Source organism: Salvelinus alpinus, chromosome 6, assembly GCF_045679555.1.
Source record: "Salvelinus alpinus chromosome 6, SLU_Salpinus.1, whole genome shotgun sequence".
NCBI classification, from domain to species: Eukaryota; Metazoa; Chordata; class Actinopteri; order Salmoniformes; family Salmonidae; genus Salvelinus; species Salvelinus alpinus.
This window is the reverse complement of record NC_092091.1, coordinates 41022785-41042005: the sequence shown is the minus strand read 5'-3', so window position 1 is coordinate 41042005 and position 19221 is coordinate 41022785. Positions and strand designations below refer to the sequence as shown.

General features: G+C 44.3%; 1 protein-coding gene across 1 annotated transcript; it reads left to right on the top strand.

Annotated features, from left to right (window-relative positions):
* Positions 1 to 3549: 3549 nt before the first annotated feature.
* Positions 3550 to 18925, top strand: LOC139578698 (coiled-coil domain-containing protein 17-like). Its single transcript, XM_071406647.1, has 13 exons — positions 3550 to 3955; positions 4022 to 4159; positions 4287 to 4482; positions 5606 to 5750; positions 8777 to 8884; positions 9150 to 9286; positions 9534 to 9656; positions 9851 to 10059; positions 10155 to 10231; positions 10397 to 10612; positions 13351 to 13573; positions 13827 to 13937; positions 18599 to 18925. The coding sequence occupies exons 1-13, from the start codon at positions 3767 to 3769 to the stop codon at positions 18743 to 18745; spliced, it is 2019 nt and encodes a 672-aa protein (XP_071262748.1). The 5' UTR covers positions 3550 to 3766; the 3' UTR covers positions 18746 to 18925.
* The last annotated feature ends 296 nt before the right edge of the window (positions 18926 to 19221 follow it).

The window sequence follows — 19221 nt, the reverse complement described above, 5'->3', positions numbered from 1 at the left end:
CTTTTGTATTCCATTCCAGGAGGAACATGTGCTGCCTATTATCTTTTCAGGGAGTAAGTTTTGATTGGCATGGGTGGTTCCTGTTATGAACCTCATAACTAGCCTACATATATTGTTGCACTCGCTTTGTCTAGGGGTCCTAGGCCTAGTGACATGGTCTGTAACCTAAATGAATGTGTGCTTTTACAGTGAAGTGAAAAAGTATTTGCCCCATTTTTATTTTCTAAATTTTTGATATTGAATGTTATCAGATCTTCAAGCAAAACCTAATATTAGATAAAGGGAACATGAGTTTTCAAATAACAAAAACAAAGTACACTTATTTTATTTAGTTAATTAACAATGTGATAACCCAATTCTGTGGTATCCAATTGGTAGTAGTTACAGTCTTGTCTCATCGCTGCAACTCACGTACGGACTCGGGAGAGGTGAAGGTCGAGAGCCATGCGTCCTCAGAAACACAACCCAACCTAGCCGCACTGCTTCTTGACACAATGCACATCCAACCCGGAAGCCAGCCGCACCAATGTGTCGGAGGAAACACCGTAAACCTGGCGACCTGGTCAGCGTGCACCGCGCCCGGCCCACCACGGGAGTCGCTAGTGCGCGATGAGACAAGGATATCCCTGCCGGCCAAAACCTCCCTACCCGGAAGACGCTGGGCCAACTGTGCGTCGCCCCATGGACCTCCAGGTCGCAGCTGGCTGCGAAAGAGCCTGGGCTCGAACCCAGAATCTCTGGTGGCACAGCTAGCACTTCGATGCAGTGCCTTAGTCCACTGCGCCACCCGGGAGGCCTCGCCCCCATTCTCGCCGACACAGCTGCAGTGGAGCAGGTTGAGAGGTTCAAGTTCCTTGGTGTCCACATCACCAACAAACTAACATGGTCCAAGCACACCAAGACAGTAGTGAAGAGGGCATGACAAAACCTATTCCCCCTCAAGAGACTGAAAAGATTTGGCATGGGTCCTCAGATCCTCAAAAGGTTCTTCAGCTGCACCATCGAGAGCATCCTGACTGGTTGCATCACTGCCTGGTATGGCAACTGCTCGGCATCCGACCGCAAGGCACTACAGAGGGTAGTGCGTACTGCCCAGTACTTCACTGGGGCCAAGCTTCCCGCCATCCAGGACCTCTATACCAGGCGGTGTCAGAGGAAGGCCCTAAAAATTATCAAAGACCCTAGCCACCCCAGTCATAGACTGTTCTCTCTGCTACCACACGGCAAGTGGTACCGCAGGGCCAAGTCTAGGTCCAAAAGGTTCTTAACAGCTTCTACCACCAAGCCATAAGACTCCTGAACATCTAATCAAATGGCTACCCAGACTATTTGCATTGCCCCCCCCCCCCCCCCCCCCCTTTTGCACTGCTGCAACTCTCTGTTATCTATTCATAGTCACAGCCACTTTAATAACTCTACCTACATGTACATATTACCTCAACTAACCAGTGCACCCGCATCATTGACTCTGTACAGGTACCCCGCTGTGCATAGTATCGTTATTGCTATTTTACTGCCGCTCTTGAATTAATTGTTACTTTGATTTCTAATTCTCACTCATATTTTTTTTAAACTGCATTGTTGGTTAGGGGCTCGTAAGTAAGCATTTCACTGTAAAGTCTAAACCTGTTGTATTCGGTGCACGTGACTAATAAAATTTGATTTTGATTTGACATTCCTTACATTAAGCAAATAAGACGCCACAATTTTCTTGTTTTTAATTTACGGATAGCCAGGCCAGATCAGAGGCAGAATGGATGACCAGGGATTCTCTCTTGATAAGTGTGTGAATTTGACCATTTTCCTGTCCTGCTAAGCATTTGAAATGTAACAAGAATTTTTGGTGTCAGGGAAAATGTATGGAGTAAAAAGTACATTTATTTTCTTTATGAATGTAGTGGAGTAAAAGTTCTCAAATACAAATGACAGATACCCCCCAAAAAACTACTTAAGTAGTACTTTAAAGTATTTTTACTTAAGTACTTTACACCACTGCGCCCAAGAGGCAGCCCTGTTCCAAAACTAATATAATCAACTTTCACCCGGTGCAAAACTGTCTGTGTTTTCTAGTTGAAGAGGAACAGGTTTGGCCAGAACGGTGTTCACCTAAAGCCTCTTCTCAAGGGCCTGCCCCTGCTGTTGTCCTTGAAAAACCCTTTAGAGCCTGAATTTAGAAGAGGTTACAGAGACCGAGAGCACCAGTAGCAGCCAGACATCAGATGACGACACAGACACCTAGCGTGGCTTGCACGGATTGCACTCTTCTTGCTCATTCACAAGAGACTGGTCATACAGACACTGGTGTGACAGAGGGTTCAGAGGTGACGCCTTCCTGAGGGCTTTTCTTTCTTTCTGCTTTTTCTTTTCTTTCTTTCGATACGTTTTTGTCTTTTCCCAGGAGCTAAAATGTCAATTGAACACAAAACACATCAGAATTGTTATTTTGTTTTGGCAAATCAACAACGACGATTTAACTGGCAAATTACTTCATCAATCAATAGTTTATTTTGAAAAGTGGCTTTGACACCTGCTCTTGCTGAAACAATTTGTAGCATTTGTGTTGGGGAAACTATCATTGTGAGCAGTTGATATTGACATTGCTTCCAGTCCCCTAAATAACCCTTCTATAAGGATTTAGGTTTGTTTTGGTCAATTTTAAAAGTTGACAAATGTTAATGTCTCTGTCTTATTTGAACAGTGTAAGGCATGCATTTGCTTATCATCATATTTCTCGTAAGCGGTAGAAAAACTGTAATTTGCAGTAAAGGACAAACATTTTATTTGAATACCATACTGATTTGGGGCATAAACAATAAAACAAAAGTTCAGAAGTAATGTCAGTTCCATGTTTAAGTCACACTTAATGTTGGTTATCTCATCGTAGCTGTTGTCTTTTTAATTTTCAGACATGCAAAATGAAAGTTCTTTGGTTGATAGACTGTTAACTTAGTCCCCCAAATCCCCGTACTGCTTGTATTAAGATACAACTTGTTTGCTTTCTTACATGAGGAACTGCTGTTGTAAAATGTATGCGTTTACAGTAGTAGATTTTGAAATTGAAAAACTTTTCCTGGCTGGTAGAATGTTCAGACAGCTTTACCACAAATGTAAGGCTCTTTGTTTTATTTTCTAATTTGGTACCGTTGTGTAAAACATTAATTTATTTTGTTTGCATATTGTTCTTGCAGTCTTTATTCAAGGTGGATTGTAAAAAATATAAAGTGTGAGTTTTGAAAGATTTCAGATGATTTTGATAACATTATTTACAGATTTGGCGTCATGTACTGTACGAGAAAGAAACTACTGCATCTTGGAAAAAGAAAATTGTAATAAATATTTTGCATCAGATTGCCAAAAAGTTGTCTGCTTCTCTGTATCAAATAATTAATCACACAGAAGTGATATGTTTAGTACTAGACTTATCCAGTGACACCTGTAAAAGCAATATGCGTTGTCAGAGACTATAGAGCTGATTTGAGAATTACGTGTTGTTGCCGTCCGTCCTCCACTCCCTCACAACACAGTCGTCGACATGGTGACAGGAACCAACAAACAGGGAAATCACCAGAAGCATATCCAGTCCTGTTACGCACATGAGAAAAGTAACCGCATACCTATCTATGTTTACTTGGTGGGGGGGAAGGGGTAAATAGTCTAATGATTATCTTTGAGCTCATTTAGGAGTACATGTAATGTTTCACACTTGGGACATGTGGTGTTTGCCTTTTGTTGTTACCCTGCGAAATTGACTAAAACGGACGCAGTGATGGAGTCATTGGGAGAGTTCCGTTGTCGGGAGTGTAGTATGGCATTCCGCTCCCTTGGGCTTCTGGAGAAACATAAAGCATTATTCTGTATCGGGAGCAGCATTGGAGACCCTATGGTGCTGAGACAAGAGCAGCCTGAGCGAAAGGGACTCTATCCAAAGCCGGCACGCACCCCTGATCTTATAAGGGTAAGTGTGTTAGCTGTTATAGTGGCTCTTGTAGTGTGTCTGTCTAACATTGATTGTTCCTGGTAGCTGAGAGAGCAGCGGGGTACGCACCTACAGAATATGCAGGCGAGGACCATTGACACAGAACGGAGAGCTGGGAAAGAAGATAAACTACTACGGGGCAGTGTGTCAGAGAGCCCAGCCTTGAGGAACCTTACTAATGAGGTGCCTACCAACGCTTAATCTGAACCATCTAGACATGCAATATAACCTATAGCCACCTTTGTAGTCCCTTTGATATTACATAATATTAATTAACAGACTCGGACAAATGTCATGCTTGAAATTATAGTTTCACAAGCTGAGGATGTCGATTGAGGGGAGTATGCCCAACCTGCCTACTGAGACCGAGGGTCTGGAGGACCAGGTCCAGGTGTTGGGGAGAAAGTGTGCCCACAGGGAGAGCCTGAGAGAGATGGCAGAGCAGCACGACCAGCAGCTGGCAGAGATACAGACCCACAACCACCTCCTGGAGCAACAGAGAGAGGGTAAGGGGCCATAGAGATCCTCCAACACAAAAAGATATGGAGGAATGAATCTCTTATACAGTTTTTCATGTAGAAAAGGTTAAATTGGCTAATGTAATCAGTTACATGTAATCTGATTACAGATACAATAACAAAAAACTAGATTACTGCCTCCCGACTGGCGTAGCCGGTCTAAGGCACTGCATTGCAGTGCTAAAGATGTAACCGATGTGAAATGGCTAGCTAGTTAGCAGTAGTGCGCGCTAATAGCGTTTCAATCGGTGACGTCACTCGCTTTGAGACCTTGAAGTAGTGGTTCCCCTTGCTCTGCAAGGGCCGCAGCTTTTGTGGAGCGATGGGTAACGATGCTTCGTGGGTGACCGTTGTTGATGTGTGCAGAGGGTCCCTGGTTCGTGCCCGGGTCGGGGCGAGGGGACGGACTAAAGTTAAACTGTTACAAAGGCGTCACTACAGACCTAGGTACGATCCAACTGGCTGTGATTGGGAGTCCCATAGGGTGGCGCACAATTGTCCGGGTTAAGGGAGGGTTTGGCCAGGGGGCTTTACTTGGCTCATCGCGCTCTAGCAACTCCTTGTACTGGGCCGGGCGCCTGCAGGCTGACCTCTGTCATCAGGTGAACGGTGTTCCACACATTGGTGCAGCTGGCTTCCGGGTTAAGCGGGCGGGTGTTAAGAAGCACGGTTTGGTCGGTCATGTTTCGGAGGACGCATGACACGACCTTCGCCTCTCGTGCCCGTTGGGGAGTTGCAGCGATGAGACAAGATTGAAATTGGGGAGGAAAAGGGGGGGGATTTAAAAAAAGAGATTACTTCTTGTATCATTTTTTTATTCAGAAAGGATATTTTCAAAAACAAAATACATTATGATACTTTTCTGTTTTCTCAATGACATTCAAGTGAAGTTTATTCCACCTGAGAAAGTCTGACCACAAGTCAGAGACCACTACACCAAATGTGCTTGATGGTACATTTTTGTGTTTTTCTTAAGGGGAAAGTAATCCAAAAGTAACAGTATTCAGATTAAGTAACTGAGTTTGGGTAATCCCAAAATTAAGTTACTGATTACAATTTTGGACAGGTAACTAGTAACTGTAATGGATTACATTTAGTATGTGTATGTCAGACATTGCATGGCAGCTTGGGGCCCTGGCAGGGCAGGGCAGCACGGCCCACCTGGAGACTTTGCTGCTGGAGCTGAGGGATCGGGAGGAGAGAAACGAAGAGGCTCTACAGCAACTCAAAGACCACATCACTACCCTGCAGCCTGGGTGAGTCCACTAGACGGCAGCAAATGACCATCTCACACACTCACAGTACATACAGTCGTGGCCAAAAGTTTTGAGAATGACACAAATATTAATTTCCACAAAGTTTGCTGCTTCAGTGTCTTAAGATATTTTTGTCAGATGTTACTATGGAATACTGAAGTATAATTACAAGCATTTCATAAGTGTCAAAGGCTTTTATTGACAATTACATGAAGTTGATGCAAAGAGTCAATATTTGCAGTGTTGACCCTTCTTTTTCAAGACCTCTGCAATCCGCCCTGGCATGCTGTCAATTAACTTCTGGGCCACATCCTGACTGAAGGCAACCTATTCTTGCATAATCAATGCTTGGAGTTTGTCAGAATTTGAGTGTTTTTGTTTGTCCACCCGCCTCTTGAGGAATGACCACAAGTTCTCAATGGGATCAAGGTCTGGGGAGTTTCCTGGCCATGGACCCAAAATATCGATGTTTTGTTCCCCGAGCCACTTAGTTATCACTTTTGCCTTATGGCAAGGTGCTCCATCATGCTGGAAAAAGCATTGTTCGTCACCAAACTGTTCCTAGATGGTTGGGAGAAGTTTCTCTCAGAGGATGTGTTGGTACGATTCTTTATTCATGGCTGTGTTCTTAGGCAAAATTGTGAGTGAGCCCACTCCCTTGGCTGAGAAGCAACCCCACACATGAATGGTCTCAGGATGCTTTACTGTTGGCATGACACAGGACTGATGGTAGCGCTCACCTTGTCTTCTCCGGACAAGCTTTTTTCCGGATGCCCCAAACAATCGGAAAGGGAATTCATCAGAGAAAATGACTTTACCCCAGTCCTCAGCAGTCCAATCCCTGTACCTTGTGCAGAATATCAGTCTGTCCCTGATGTTTTTCCTGGAGAGAAGTGGCTTCTTTGCTGCCTTTCTTGACACCAGGCCATCCTCCAAAAGTCTTCGCCTCACTGTGCGTGCAGATGCACTCACGCCTGCCTGCTGCCATTCCTGAGCAAGCTCTGTACTGGTGGTGCCCCGATCCCGCAGCTGAATCAACTTTAGGAGACGGTCCTGGTGCTTGCTGGACTTTCTTGGGCGCCCCGAAGCCTTCTTCACAACAATTGAACTGCTCTCCTTGAAGTTCTTGATTATCCGATAAATGGTTGATTTAGGTGCAATTTTACTAGCAGCAATATCCTTGCCTGTGAAGCCCTTTTTGTGCAAACCAAAGATGACGGCACGTGTTTCCTTGCAGGTAACCATGGTTGACAGAGGAAGAACAATGATTCCAAGCACCACCCTCCTTTTGAAGCTTGCAGTCTGTTATTCGAACTCAATCAGCATGACAGAGTGATCTCCAGGCTTGTCCTCGTCAACACTCACAGTTGTGTTAATGAGAGAATCACTGACATGATGTCAGCTGGTCCTTTTGTGGCAGGGCTGAAATGCAGTGGAAATGTTTTTGGGGGATTCAGTTCATTTGCATGGCAAAGAGGGACTTAGCAATTCATATGATCACTCTTCATAACATTCTGTAGTATATGCAAATTGCCATCATACAAACTGAGGCAGCAGACTGTGAAAATGTATATTTGTGTCATTCTCAAAACTTTTGTCCACGACTGTACAGTTGAAGTCGGAAGTTTACATACACCTTAGCCAAATACATTTAAACTACGTTTTTCACAATTGCTGACTTTTAATCCTAGTAAAAATGCCCTGTCTAAGGTCAGTTAGGATCACCACTTTATTTTAAGAATGTGAAATGTCAGAATAATAGCAGAGAGGATGAATTATTTCAGCTTTTATTTCTTTCATCACGTTCCCAGTGGGTCAGAAGTTTACATACACTCAATTAGTATTTGGTAGCATTGCCTTTAAATTGTTTAACTTGGGTCAAATATTTCAGGTAGCCTTCCACAAGCTTCCCACAATAAGTTGGGTGAATTTTGGCCCATTCCTCCTGACAGAGCTGGTGTAACTGAGTCAGGTTTGTAGGCCTCCTTACTCGCACACACTTTTTCAGTTCTGCCCACAAATTTTCTATAGGATTGAGGTCAGGGCTTTATGATGGCCACTCCAATACCTTGACTTTGTTGTCCTTAAGTCGTTTTGCCATAACTTTGGAAGTATCCTTTGGGTCAAAAAGTACGATCTTTGTCCCCACGTGCAGTTGCAAACCGTAGTCTGGCTTTTTTAATGGTGGCTTTTGGAGGGTTAGCTTCTTCCTTGCTGAGCAGCCTTTCAGGTTATGTCGATATAGAACTCGTTTTACTGCGGATATAGATCATTTTGTACCTGTTTCCTCCAGCATCTTCACAAGGTCCTTTGCTGTTGTTTTGGGATTGATTTGCACTTTTCGCACCAAAGTACATTCATCTCTAGGAGACAGAACGTGTCTCCTTTCTGAGTGGTAGGACGGCTGCGTGGTCCCATGGTGTTTATACTTGCGTACTATTGTTTGTACAGATGAACGTGGTACCTTCAGGCGTTTGGAAATTGCTCCCAAGGATGAACCAGACTTGTGGAGGTCTACAATTTTTTTTCTGAGGTCTTGGTTGATTTATTTTCATTTTCCCATGATGTCAAGCAAAGAGGCACTGAGTTTGAAGGTAGGCCTTGAAATAGATCCACAGTGACACCTCCAATTGACTCAAATGATGTCAATTAGCCTATCAGAAGATTCTAAAGCCATGACATAATTTTCTGGAATTTTCCAAGCAGTTTAAAGGCACAGTCAACTTACTGTAAGTAAACTTCTGACCCACTGGAATTGTGATACAGTGAATTATAAGTGAAATAATCTGTCTCTGTTAATAATTGTTGGAAAAAGTACTTGTGTCATGCACAAAGTAGATGTCCTAACCGACTTGCCAAAATGAGTTTGTTAACAAGAAATGTGTGGAGCGGTTGAAAAACAGGTATGTAAACTTCCGACTTCAACTGTAAGTGATGAGTTATAACAAGTTATAAATAGACATGGTTATAAACTAGAAGAAAAAAAGGAACATACAAACAAAGATGTTCTTCTGTGCTTTTCATAGGGTCAAAGAGGTCACGTTTGACTCACCCAACCCTGACCACAGGAAGGGACATAATGTCAACTTTGACCTAATATCCTCTGTGGATGGACTCCTCTCCACCCAAATAAGGTAAGTAATATTTGTATGTCTTAGTGTAGCTACACCTCATAGAACAAAAAGTACACATTATTATTAGCACCATTGTTGGTGATATTAGAAGCTGTAATCATAGAGCAAGTAGCTGGCAGGTCATTATTCAAAAAGAAAATGTGTTCTCAATGACTTACCTGGTTAAATAGTTGCTGTAGTGTTAGTAGTAGCAATGTACGGTATTACTATCCTGCAGCATATCTGTATCTATGTCTGTGTTTGACTGTGTCTGTTGGTGTGACAGAGCTCTGAGGCTGGACTACATGCAGTCAGGTGGTTCTGATCCGGCTGTCCTGGCCCAGATGCATGACATGCAGGCAGAGGCCCACACTATGGAGCAACAGGCCCAATCTGGGGCTGACAACAATGGCAGGAGGAAGAGTGAGTGTCAATCCTGCATGGTCCTTCATTGGGGTATGGAGGATGTCACATTTGGTGCTTTGGTGCCACCTAGAGTGATTTGTTTCTACTGTGCATGTTTATGTCTGTGCCTGCACCTATTTGTCTTTCTGTTGTCTTTAAGAGACAAAGAACTGTATACCGTTTGTTTTTTAAAGAAGAAAGTACTGTATCCTCTTAACTTTGGTGCCTCTCTAACCACCCCTTCTCTCCCGCACTCTCTGCCCAGGGATGAAGCCTCCTCAGCGGGCTGGGAACTCAGAGGTCCTGGCTGTGGAGCAAGAGAACCAGAGACTGGAGGACGAGATCTTCAGAATCCAGTTGGCCAGAGACAAACACCGTCAGGAAGATGGTGGGTTGTCCTCTCCATCTCATCTCTGTGATTAACATGCACATAATTATAGACAAGCAACATTGCTGATAAACAATGGCAGTTAGGAGTAACCACATTCACAGTGACTACTATGGGATGTGTAGAATTAGAATCCATTCCAATGCTTCTAGAATCATTCTAATTCGATGGGATTCTATATTCCTCTGATCCAGTTGCAGTGGGGTCTGAGCTCCATCAGATCCAGAGAGAACACACCCACTACATGGCCAGCATTCAGGCTGAGCTCGAGAGCCTTCGCAGGGAAGTAGAGCGAGCCAGAGAGGGCCCTAGGGACAGGAGGCTGCCCCCACCCCCTCCACCTCTGTTCCCTGCCCCACCAGCCATGCATCCCCTTGCCCAGATATATGCCCCTCCAGCCCTGGTAAAGCTATGATGTTAATATTGCTGTTTATATATCTGGTTTTCTCTGACGACATTAGGCCCATATTGTATATCCCCCATATGTTCTTGTTGCAGACCCAGCCCAGGCCCCATTCCTCGCTCAAGGAAAGGCATGTACTCGACTCCCTTGGGCCTGCGCCCTATGACCCTGCGTGAGTCCATTATGACTAGCACATCTATGTTGGCCATTTCAGTTTCTATATGATTAAAATTAAACATTACCTTCACATACATTATTAGAGACACATGTATGTAACTAACTCAGATGTGCAGGTATGAAGTATCTCTAAACTACTCTAAACCCTGTTGATTTGCAGGGCTGGTTTTGCTGTCTTTTATGACTTGATGCTTGGGGTAGATGCCACACTGAGGGTTCTGCGTCTGGTGGCTGGTCTCTACTCTGGAGGCCAGGAGATGGGGCGCCCCACCCCATTGCCCCCTACACAGTGCCAGCCTGGAGGGGGTCAGCCCTACAGCCAAACTGTGCCCCCTGGGAACTATGCCCTACTGGCAGTCAAACAGCCTATGCCCAAGTAAGCAATGCACCCGGAGAAGAAAAAGTACCTGTGAAACTCATCCATAGCATGTTGGCTGGAGTCTATCGGTGACAGCCCACCTTCCCTGAGATCAAAAGGCAATTGTTGCTCACTGAGTGACAGACTTGTCTCGTGCTCTGTTAGCTAAGGTTTCCTTTGAGTTGTGTGTGGTGTTGTTCAGAAGGTTGCATGTTCACTACAACTTAGGGTGGAATGAAAATGCACTATTTACATTTGTCTAAGACAAAACTCTGCCTCCCGAGTGGCGCAGAGGTCTAAGGCAGTGCATCGCAGTGATAGAGGCGTCACTACAGACCCGGGTTTGATCCCGGGTCTGTAGCCAGCCGCGACCGGGAGACCCATGAGGCGGCTCACAATTGGCCCAGCGTCGTCCGGGTTAAGGGAGGGTTTGGTCTGCCGGGATGGCCATGTCCCATCGCGCTCTAGTGACTCCTTGTGGCGGGCCGGGCACATGCATGCTGACTTTGGACACCAGCTGGATGGTGTTTCCTCCGACACATTGGTGCGGCTGGCTTCTGGGTTAAGCGAGCAGTGTGTCAAGAAGCAGTGCGGCTTGGCAGGGTCATGTTTCAGAGTACGCATGGCTCCCGACCTTCACCTTTCCGAGTCCGTACGGGAGTTGCAGCGATGGGAGAAGACTAACTACCAATTAGATATCACAAAATTGGGAAGAAAAAGGGGTAAAAAAAAATGATATACAGTATATGCATACAGTGGCAAGAAAAAATATGTGAACCCTCTGGATTTCTGCATAAATTGGTCCTAAAATTAGATCCGATCTTCATCTAAGTCACAACAACGGACAAACACAGTCTGCTTAAACTAATAACACACTAATTATTGTATTTATCTTGTCTATATTGAATACATAATTTAAACACTCACAGCGTAGTTTGGAAAAAGCATGTGAACCCTTAGGCTAATGACTTCTCCAAAAGCTAATTGGAGTCAGGAGTCAGCTAACATGGAGTACAACCATTGAGACGAGATTGGAGATGTTGGTTAGAGCTGCCCTGCCCTATAGAACACACTCACAAAATTTGTGTTTGCTGTTCACAAGAAGCATTGCCCGCCTCGAACTCTAGAGATCGAAGACCCAAGATTAAGAATTGTGGACTTGCATAAAGCTGGAAAGGGTTACAAAAGTATCTCTAAAAGCCTTGATGTTCATCAGTGACCTCAAGAGAGCGGTTCCCACCAGACATCCCGAGAATATTGCTGAACTGAAACAGTTTTGTAAAGAGGAATGGTCCAAAATTCCTCCTCCTGACCTACAGAAAATATTTGGTTGAGGTTATTGCTGCCAAAGGAGGGTAAACCAGTTACTGAATGAATGTTTCCACTGTGTGTTCAATAAATACATGAACACGTATAATTGTTTGTGTGTTATTAGTTTAAGCAGACTGTGTTTGTCTATTGTTGTGACTCAGATGAAGATCAGATCAAATTTGATGACCAATTTATGCAGAAGTCCAGGTAATTCCAAAGGGTTCACATAATTTTTCTTGCCACTATATGTACACACACTACCGTTCAAAAGTTTGGGGTCATTTAGAAATGTCCTTGTTTTTGAAAGAAAAGCAAAAAAATGTATCCATTAAAATAACATCAAATTGATCAGAAACAGTATAGACATGGTTAATGTTGTAAATGACTATTGTAGCTGGAAAAGGCTAATTTTTTATGGAATATCTACATATTCATATGTCTAGTTTGAGAAACAGATGCCTCAAGTCCTCAACTGGCAGCTTCCTTAAATAGTATCTGCAAAACACCAGTCTCAACGTCAACAGTGAAGAGGCGACTCCGGGATGCTGTCCTTCTAGGCAGAGTTGCAAAGAAAAAGCCATATCTCAGACTGGCCAATAAAAATACAAGATTAAGATGGGCAAAAGAACAGACACTGGACAGAGGAACTCTGCCTAGAAGGCCAGCATCCTGGAGTGGCCTCCTCACTGTTGACGTTGAGACTAGTGTTTTGCGGGTACTATTTAATGAAGCTGGCACTTGAGGACTTGTGAAGTGTCGTTTTCTCAAACTAGACACTCTAATGTACTTGCCCTCTTGCTCAGTTGTGCACCGGGGCCTCCCACTCCTCTTTCTATTCTGGTTAGAGCCAGTTTGCGCTGTTCTGTGAAGGGAGTAGTACACAGCATTGTACGAGATCTTCAGTTTCTTGGCAACTTCTCACATGGAATAGCCTTCATTTCTCAGAACAAGAATAGACTGACGAGTTTCAGAAGACAGGTCTATGTTTCTGGCCATTTTGAGCCTGTAATCAAACCCACAAATGCTGATGCTCCAGATACTCAACTAGTCTAATGAAGGCCAGTTTTATTTATTCTTTAAGCAGAAAAAAAGTTTTCAGCTGTGCTAACATAATTGCAAAAGCTTTTTCTAATGATCAATTAGCCTTTTAAAATGATAAACTTGAATTAGCTAACACAACGTGCCATTGGAACACAGGAGTGATTGTTGCTGATAATGGGCCTCTGTAGATATTCCATAAAGAAATCATCCGTTTCCAGCTACAATAGTTATTTACAACATTAACAATGTCTCCACTGTATTTCTGATCAATTTGATGTTATTTTAAATGGAGAAAAAGTGCTTTTCTTTCAAAACAAGGACATTTCTAAGTGACCCCAAACTTTTGAACGGTAGTATATATATATATATATAATAATAATAAAGACGAAACACTCTACCTCCAGGATGCAGCCGTCTCCCTCCCTGTCTCTGGTGGTTGAGCTTCAAGCTGCCGGAGGTCTGGACACCTACGGTCAGGAGGTCCAGAGGCTGGTGTCCCGGGGCTGGGCACGGCTGGAGCTCTTCGACCAGCACAACCAGGTCCAGAGCGGATACTGGAGAGTGCCAGTACGTGCCCTCCCCATCCGACCATCCCTCAGTCCAGTCCAGCTCAACTCAGTCCCCCAGGTGAGGGTAGACACCCGTCTGGCTGACTGCTAGTGGTTAGAATGAAGCTGGATTGAATATCCATTATACATGATGTCTTAAAAATGACAATATCAGTTGAGGATGATATACATATACCATTTCTCCCCACAAATAAAATACTGTTATGTGTTAGGAAGTCATGAGGTGTGAAAGCCACGTGGAGATGACATGACACATGATGAAACACACACTAAGGGGTCAGACGTCTAAGTCGTGTGTCTGTGTTCTCTAGGTGGGCAACATGGAGCTGTGTTTACGGGTGGTCAATGCTCGGGACCGGGACGTGCAGTCCCTCGCTAAGATTGACCCAAGCAACACCAGCCACTATAAGTACCCCTCCATGGTACATTTCATTATGTTCTCCAAAAATCACCCTTCTCTGACCACATCATTGTACTGTTTCAACATGACTCTGTTTGCCAGTTGTGTGGTAACTTACAGCGCCTTCGGAAAGTATTCAGACCTCTTGACTTTTTCCACATTTTGTTAGGTTACAGCCATATTCTAAAATGTATTACAATTATTTCCCCCCTCTCAATCTACACACAATACCCCATAATGACAAAGCAAAAACAGGGTTGTAAAAATAAAAAACGGAAATATCACATTTACATAAGTATTCAGACCCTTTACTCAGTACTTTGTTGAAGCACCTTTGGCAGCGATTAGAGCCTAGAGTCTTCGTGGGTATCACGCTACAAGCTTGGCACACCTGTATTTGGGGAGTTTCTCCCATTCTTCTCTGCAGATTCTCTCAAGCTCTGTCAGATTGAATGGGGAGCATTGCTGCACAGCTATTTTCAGGTCTCTCCAGAGATGTTAGATCGGGTTCAAGTCCAGGCTTTGGCTGGGCCACTCAAGGACATTCAGAGACTTGTCCCGAAGCCACTCCTGCGTTGTCTTGGCTGTGTGCTTAGGGTCGCTGTCCTGTTGGAAGGTGAACCGTTGCCCCAGTCAGGTCCGGAGCAGGTTTTCATCGAAGATCTCTCTGTACATCTTTGCCTCGATCCTGACTAGTCTCCCAGTCCCTGCTGCCACCACGCTTCACCGTAGGGATGATGCCTGGTTTCCTTTAGGTGCCAAGCGGGCTGTCATGTGCCTTTTACCGAGGAGTGGCTTCCGTCTGGCCACTCTACCATACAGACCTGATTGGTGAAGTGCTGCAGAGATGGTTGTCCTTATGGACGGTTCTCCCATCTCCACAGACGAACTCTAGAGCTCTGTCAGAGTGACCATCGGGTTCTTGGTCACCACCCCGACCAAGGCCCTTCTCCCCCGATTGCTCAGTTTGGCCGGGTGGACAGCTCTAGGAAGAGTCTCGGTGGTTCCAAACTTCTTCCATTTAAGAATGATGGAGGTCACTGTGTTCTTGGGGACCTTCAATGCTGCAGACATTTGTTGGTACCCTTCCCCAGATCGGTGCCTCGACACAATCCTGTCTCGGCGCTCTACAGACAATTCCTTCGACCTCATGGCTTGATTTTTGCTCTGTCATGTTGCACTGTCAACTGTGTGACCTTATATAGACAGGTGTGTGCCTTTCCAAATCATGTCCAATCAATTGCCTGCAGAGTTCTGTTTTACTATCCAGGTCTGTTCCCAAACAATTTGAACTTCTACTTTTAAAAATCCACCTCTCTAAAAACAAGTCTCTCACCGTTGCCGCCTGCTATAGACCACCCTCTGCCCCCAGCTGTGCTCTGGACACCATATGTGAACTGATTGCCCCTCATCTATCTTCAGAGCTCGTGCTGCTAGGCGACCTAAATTGGAACATGCTTAACACCCCAGCCATCCTACAATCTAAGCTTGATGCCCTCAATCTCACACAAATTATCAATGAACCTACCAGGTACCACCCCAATTCCGTAAACACGGGTACCCTCATAGATATCATCCTAACCAACTTGCCCTCCAAATACACCTCTGCTGTTTTCAACCAAGATCTCAGCGATCACTGCCTCATTGCCTGCATCCGTAATGGGTCAGCGGTCAAACGACCTCCACTCATCACTGTCAAACGCTCCCTGAAACACTTCAGCGAGCAGGCCTTTCTAATCGACCTGGCCGAGGTATCCTGGAAGGATATTGATCTCATCCCGTCAGTAGAGGATGCCTGGATATTTTTTTTAAATGCCTTCCTCACCATCTTGAATAAGCATGCCCCATTCAAGAAATTTAGAACCAGGAACAGATATAGCCCTTGGTTCTCTCCTGACCTGACTGCCCTTAACCAACAGAAAAACATCCTATGGCGTTCTGCATTAGCATCGAACAGCCCCCGTGATATGCAACTTTTCAGGGAAGCTAGAAACCAATATACAGAGGCAGTTAGAAAAGCCAAGGCTAGCTTTTTCAAGCAGACATTTTCTTCCTGCAACACAAACTCAAAAAAGTTCTGGGACACTGTAAAGTCCATGGAGAATAAGAACACCTCCACCCAGCTTCCAACTGCACTGAAGATAGGAAACACTGTCACCACCGACAAATCCACTATAATTGAGAATTTCAATAAGCATTTTTCTACGGCTGGCCATGCTTTCCACCTGGCTACCCCTACCCCGGTCAACAGCACTGCCCTCCCCTCTGCTACTCGCCCACGCCTTCCCCATTTCTCTTTCTCCCAAATACAGTCAGCTGATGTTCTGAAAGAGCTGCAAAATCTGGACCCTTACAAATCAGCCGGGCTAGATAATCTGGACCCTTTCTTTCTAAAACTATCTGCTGAAATTGTTGCCACCCCTATTACCAGCCTTTTCAACCTCTCTTTCGTGTCGTCTGAGATTCCCAAAGATTGGAAAGCAGCTGCGGTTATCCCCCTCTTCAAAGGGGGGGACACTCTTGACCCAAACAGCTACAGACCTATATCTATCCTACCCTGCCTTTCTAAGGTCTTCGAAAGCCAAGTCAACAAACAGATTACCGACCATTTCGAATCACACCATACCTTCTCCGCTATGCAATCTGGTTTCAGAGCTGGTCATGGGTGCACCTCAGCCACGCTCAAGGTAATAAACGATATCTTAACCGCCATCGATAGGAAACAATACTGTGCAGCCATATTCATTGACCTGGCCAAGGCTTTTGACTCTGTCAATCACCACATCCTCATCGGCAGACTCGACAGCCTTGGTTTCTCTAATGATTGCCTCGCCTGGTTCACCAACTACTTCTCTGATCGAGTTCAGTGTGTCAAATCGGAGGGTCTGTTGTCCGGACCTCTGGCAGTCTCTATGGGGGTGCCACAGGGTTCAATTCTTGGACCGACTCTCTTCTCTGTATACATCAATGATGTCGCTCTTGCTGCTGGTGAGTCTCTGATCCACCTCTACGCAGACGACACTATTCTGTATACTTCTGGCCCTTCTTTTGACACTGTGTTAACAACCCTCCAGGCGAGCTTCAATGCCATACAACTCTCCTTCCGTGGCCTCCAATTGCTCTTAAATACAAGTAAAACTAAATGCATGCTCTTCAACCGATCGCTGCCTGCACCTGCCCGCCTGTCCGACATCACTACTCTGGACGGCTCTGACTTAGAATATGTGGACAACTACAAATACCTAGGTGTCTGGTTAGACTGTAAACTCTCCTTCCAGACTCACATCAAACATCTCCAATCCAAAGTTAAATCTAGAATTGGCTTCCTATTCCGCAACAAAGCATCCTTCACTCATGCTGCCAAACATACCCTTGTAAAACTGACCATCCTACCAATCCTCGACTTCGGTGATGTCATTTACAAAATAGCCTCCAAAACCCTACTCAATAAATTGGATGCAGTCTATCACAGTGCCATCCGTTTTGTCACCAAAGCCCCATATACTACCCACCACTGCGACCTGTACACTCTCGTTGGCTGGCCCTCGCTTCATACTCGTCGCCAAACCCACTGGCTCCAGGTCATCTACAAAACCCTGCTAGGTAAAGTCCCCCCTTATCCCAGCTCGCTGGTCACCATAGCAGCACCTACCTGTAGCACGCGCTCCAGCAGGTATATCTCTCTGGTCACCCCCAAAACCAATTCTTCCTTTGGCCGCCTCTCCTTCCAGTTCTCTGCTGCCAATGACTGGAACGAACTACAAAAATCTCTGAAACTGGAAACACTTATCTCCCTCACTAGCTTTAAGCACCAGCTGTCAGAGCAGCTCATAGATTACTGCACCTGTACATAGCCCATCTATAATTTAGCCCAAACAACTACCTCTTTACCTACTGTATTTATTTATTTTGCTCCTTTGCACCCCTTTATTTCTATCTCTACTTTGCACCTTCTTCCACTGCAAACCAACCATTCCAGTGTTTTTTTTTTACTTGCATTATTGTATTTACTTCGCCACCATGGCCTTTTTTTTATTTTTTATTTATATATATATTTTATTTGCCTTCACCTCCCTTATCTCACCTCACTTGCTCACATTGTATATAGACTTATTTTTCACTGTATTATTGACTGTATGTTTGTTTTACTCCATGTGTAACTATGTGTTGTTGTATGTGTCGAACTGCTTTGCTTTATCTTGGCCAGGTCGCAATTGTAAATGAGAACGTGTTCTCAATTTGCCTACCTGGTTAAATAAAGGTGAAATAAAAATAAATAAATAAAATAAATTGAATTTACCACAGGTGGTCTCCAATCAAAATGTAGAAACATCTCAAGGATGATCAATGGAAACAGAATGCACCTGATCTCAATTTCGAGTCTCGTAGCAAAGGGTCTAAATATTTATGTGAATAAGGTTTTTATTTGCAAACATTTCTAAAAACCTGTTTTTGTTTTGTCATTTTGGGGTATTGTGCGTAGATTTTTTTTTGTTTAATACATTTTAGAATAAGGCTGTAACGTAACAAAATGTGGAACAAGTCAAGGGGTCTAAGTACTTTCCGAAGGCACTGTATGCCTTAAAAAAAATGCTGTAGATCCTGACCTGGTGTATTCAGTCCATCATAAAGCTTCAGTTTATTCTATTGATAGTGGTTATTTTGTGTACTCTGTCATTACAGGTGTCCAATATCCCTGCAACTCTTCAAGGAAATAGACCCCTTTCCATGTCAACATTACAGCCCTCCGCTGCCAATCACTTTCTCTCTCTCCTTCCCTACACTGATCACGAAGACCCTCCCCCCATGGAGGAACCCAATCAGAGGTGATTGATGATGATGCTGATGATTTTAGTGCATGGAAATCAATCAAATAATCCCTGTGATTATTTAGGAGAGAGAGAGGTGTACATGTATGTTACTTCATTTGACCTTTTCCATTGATTGTTGTTAGTTGTCTGGATGTGTTGTTCATTTACAATGTGCAAATAAAGACACAAAAGCCCATGACACATTTTTTCATTGTTTTCAATGATGGTATTATGACCAAGACCATTAACATACACTACACAAAAGTATGCGGATTTGGCTATTTCAGCCACACCCGTTGCTGACAGGTGTATAAAATCGAGCACACAGCCATGCAATCTCCATAGCAAAAACATTTGCTTTAGAATGGCCTTACTGAAGAGTTTCAACGTGGCACCGGCATAGGATGCCACCTTTCCAAGTCAGTTTGTCAAAATTCTGCCCCGGTCAACTGTAAGTGCTGTTATTGTGAAGTGGAAACGTCTAGGCTGTGAAGT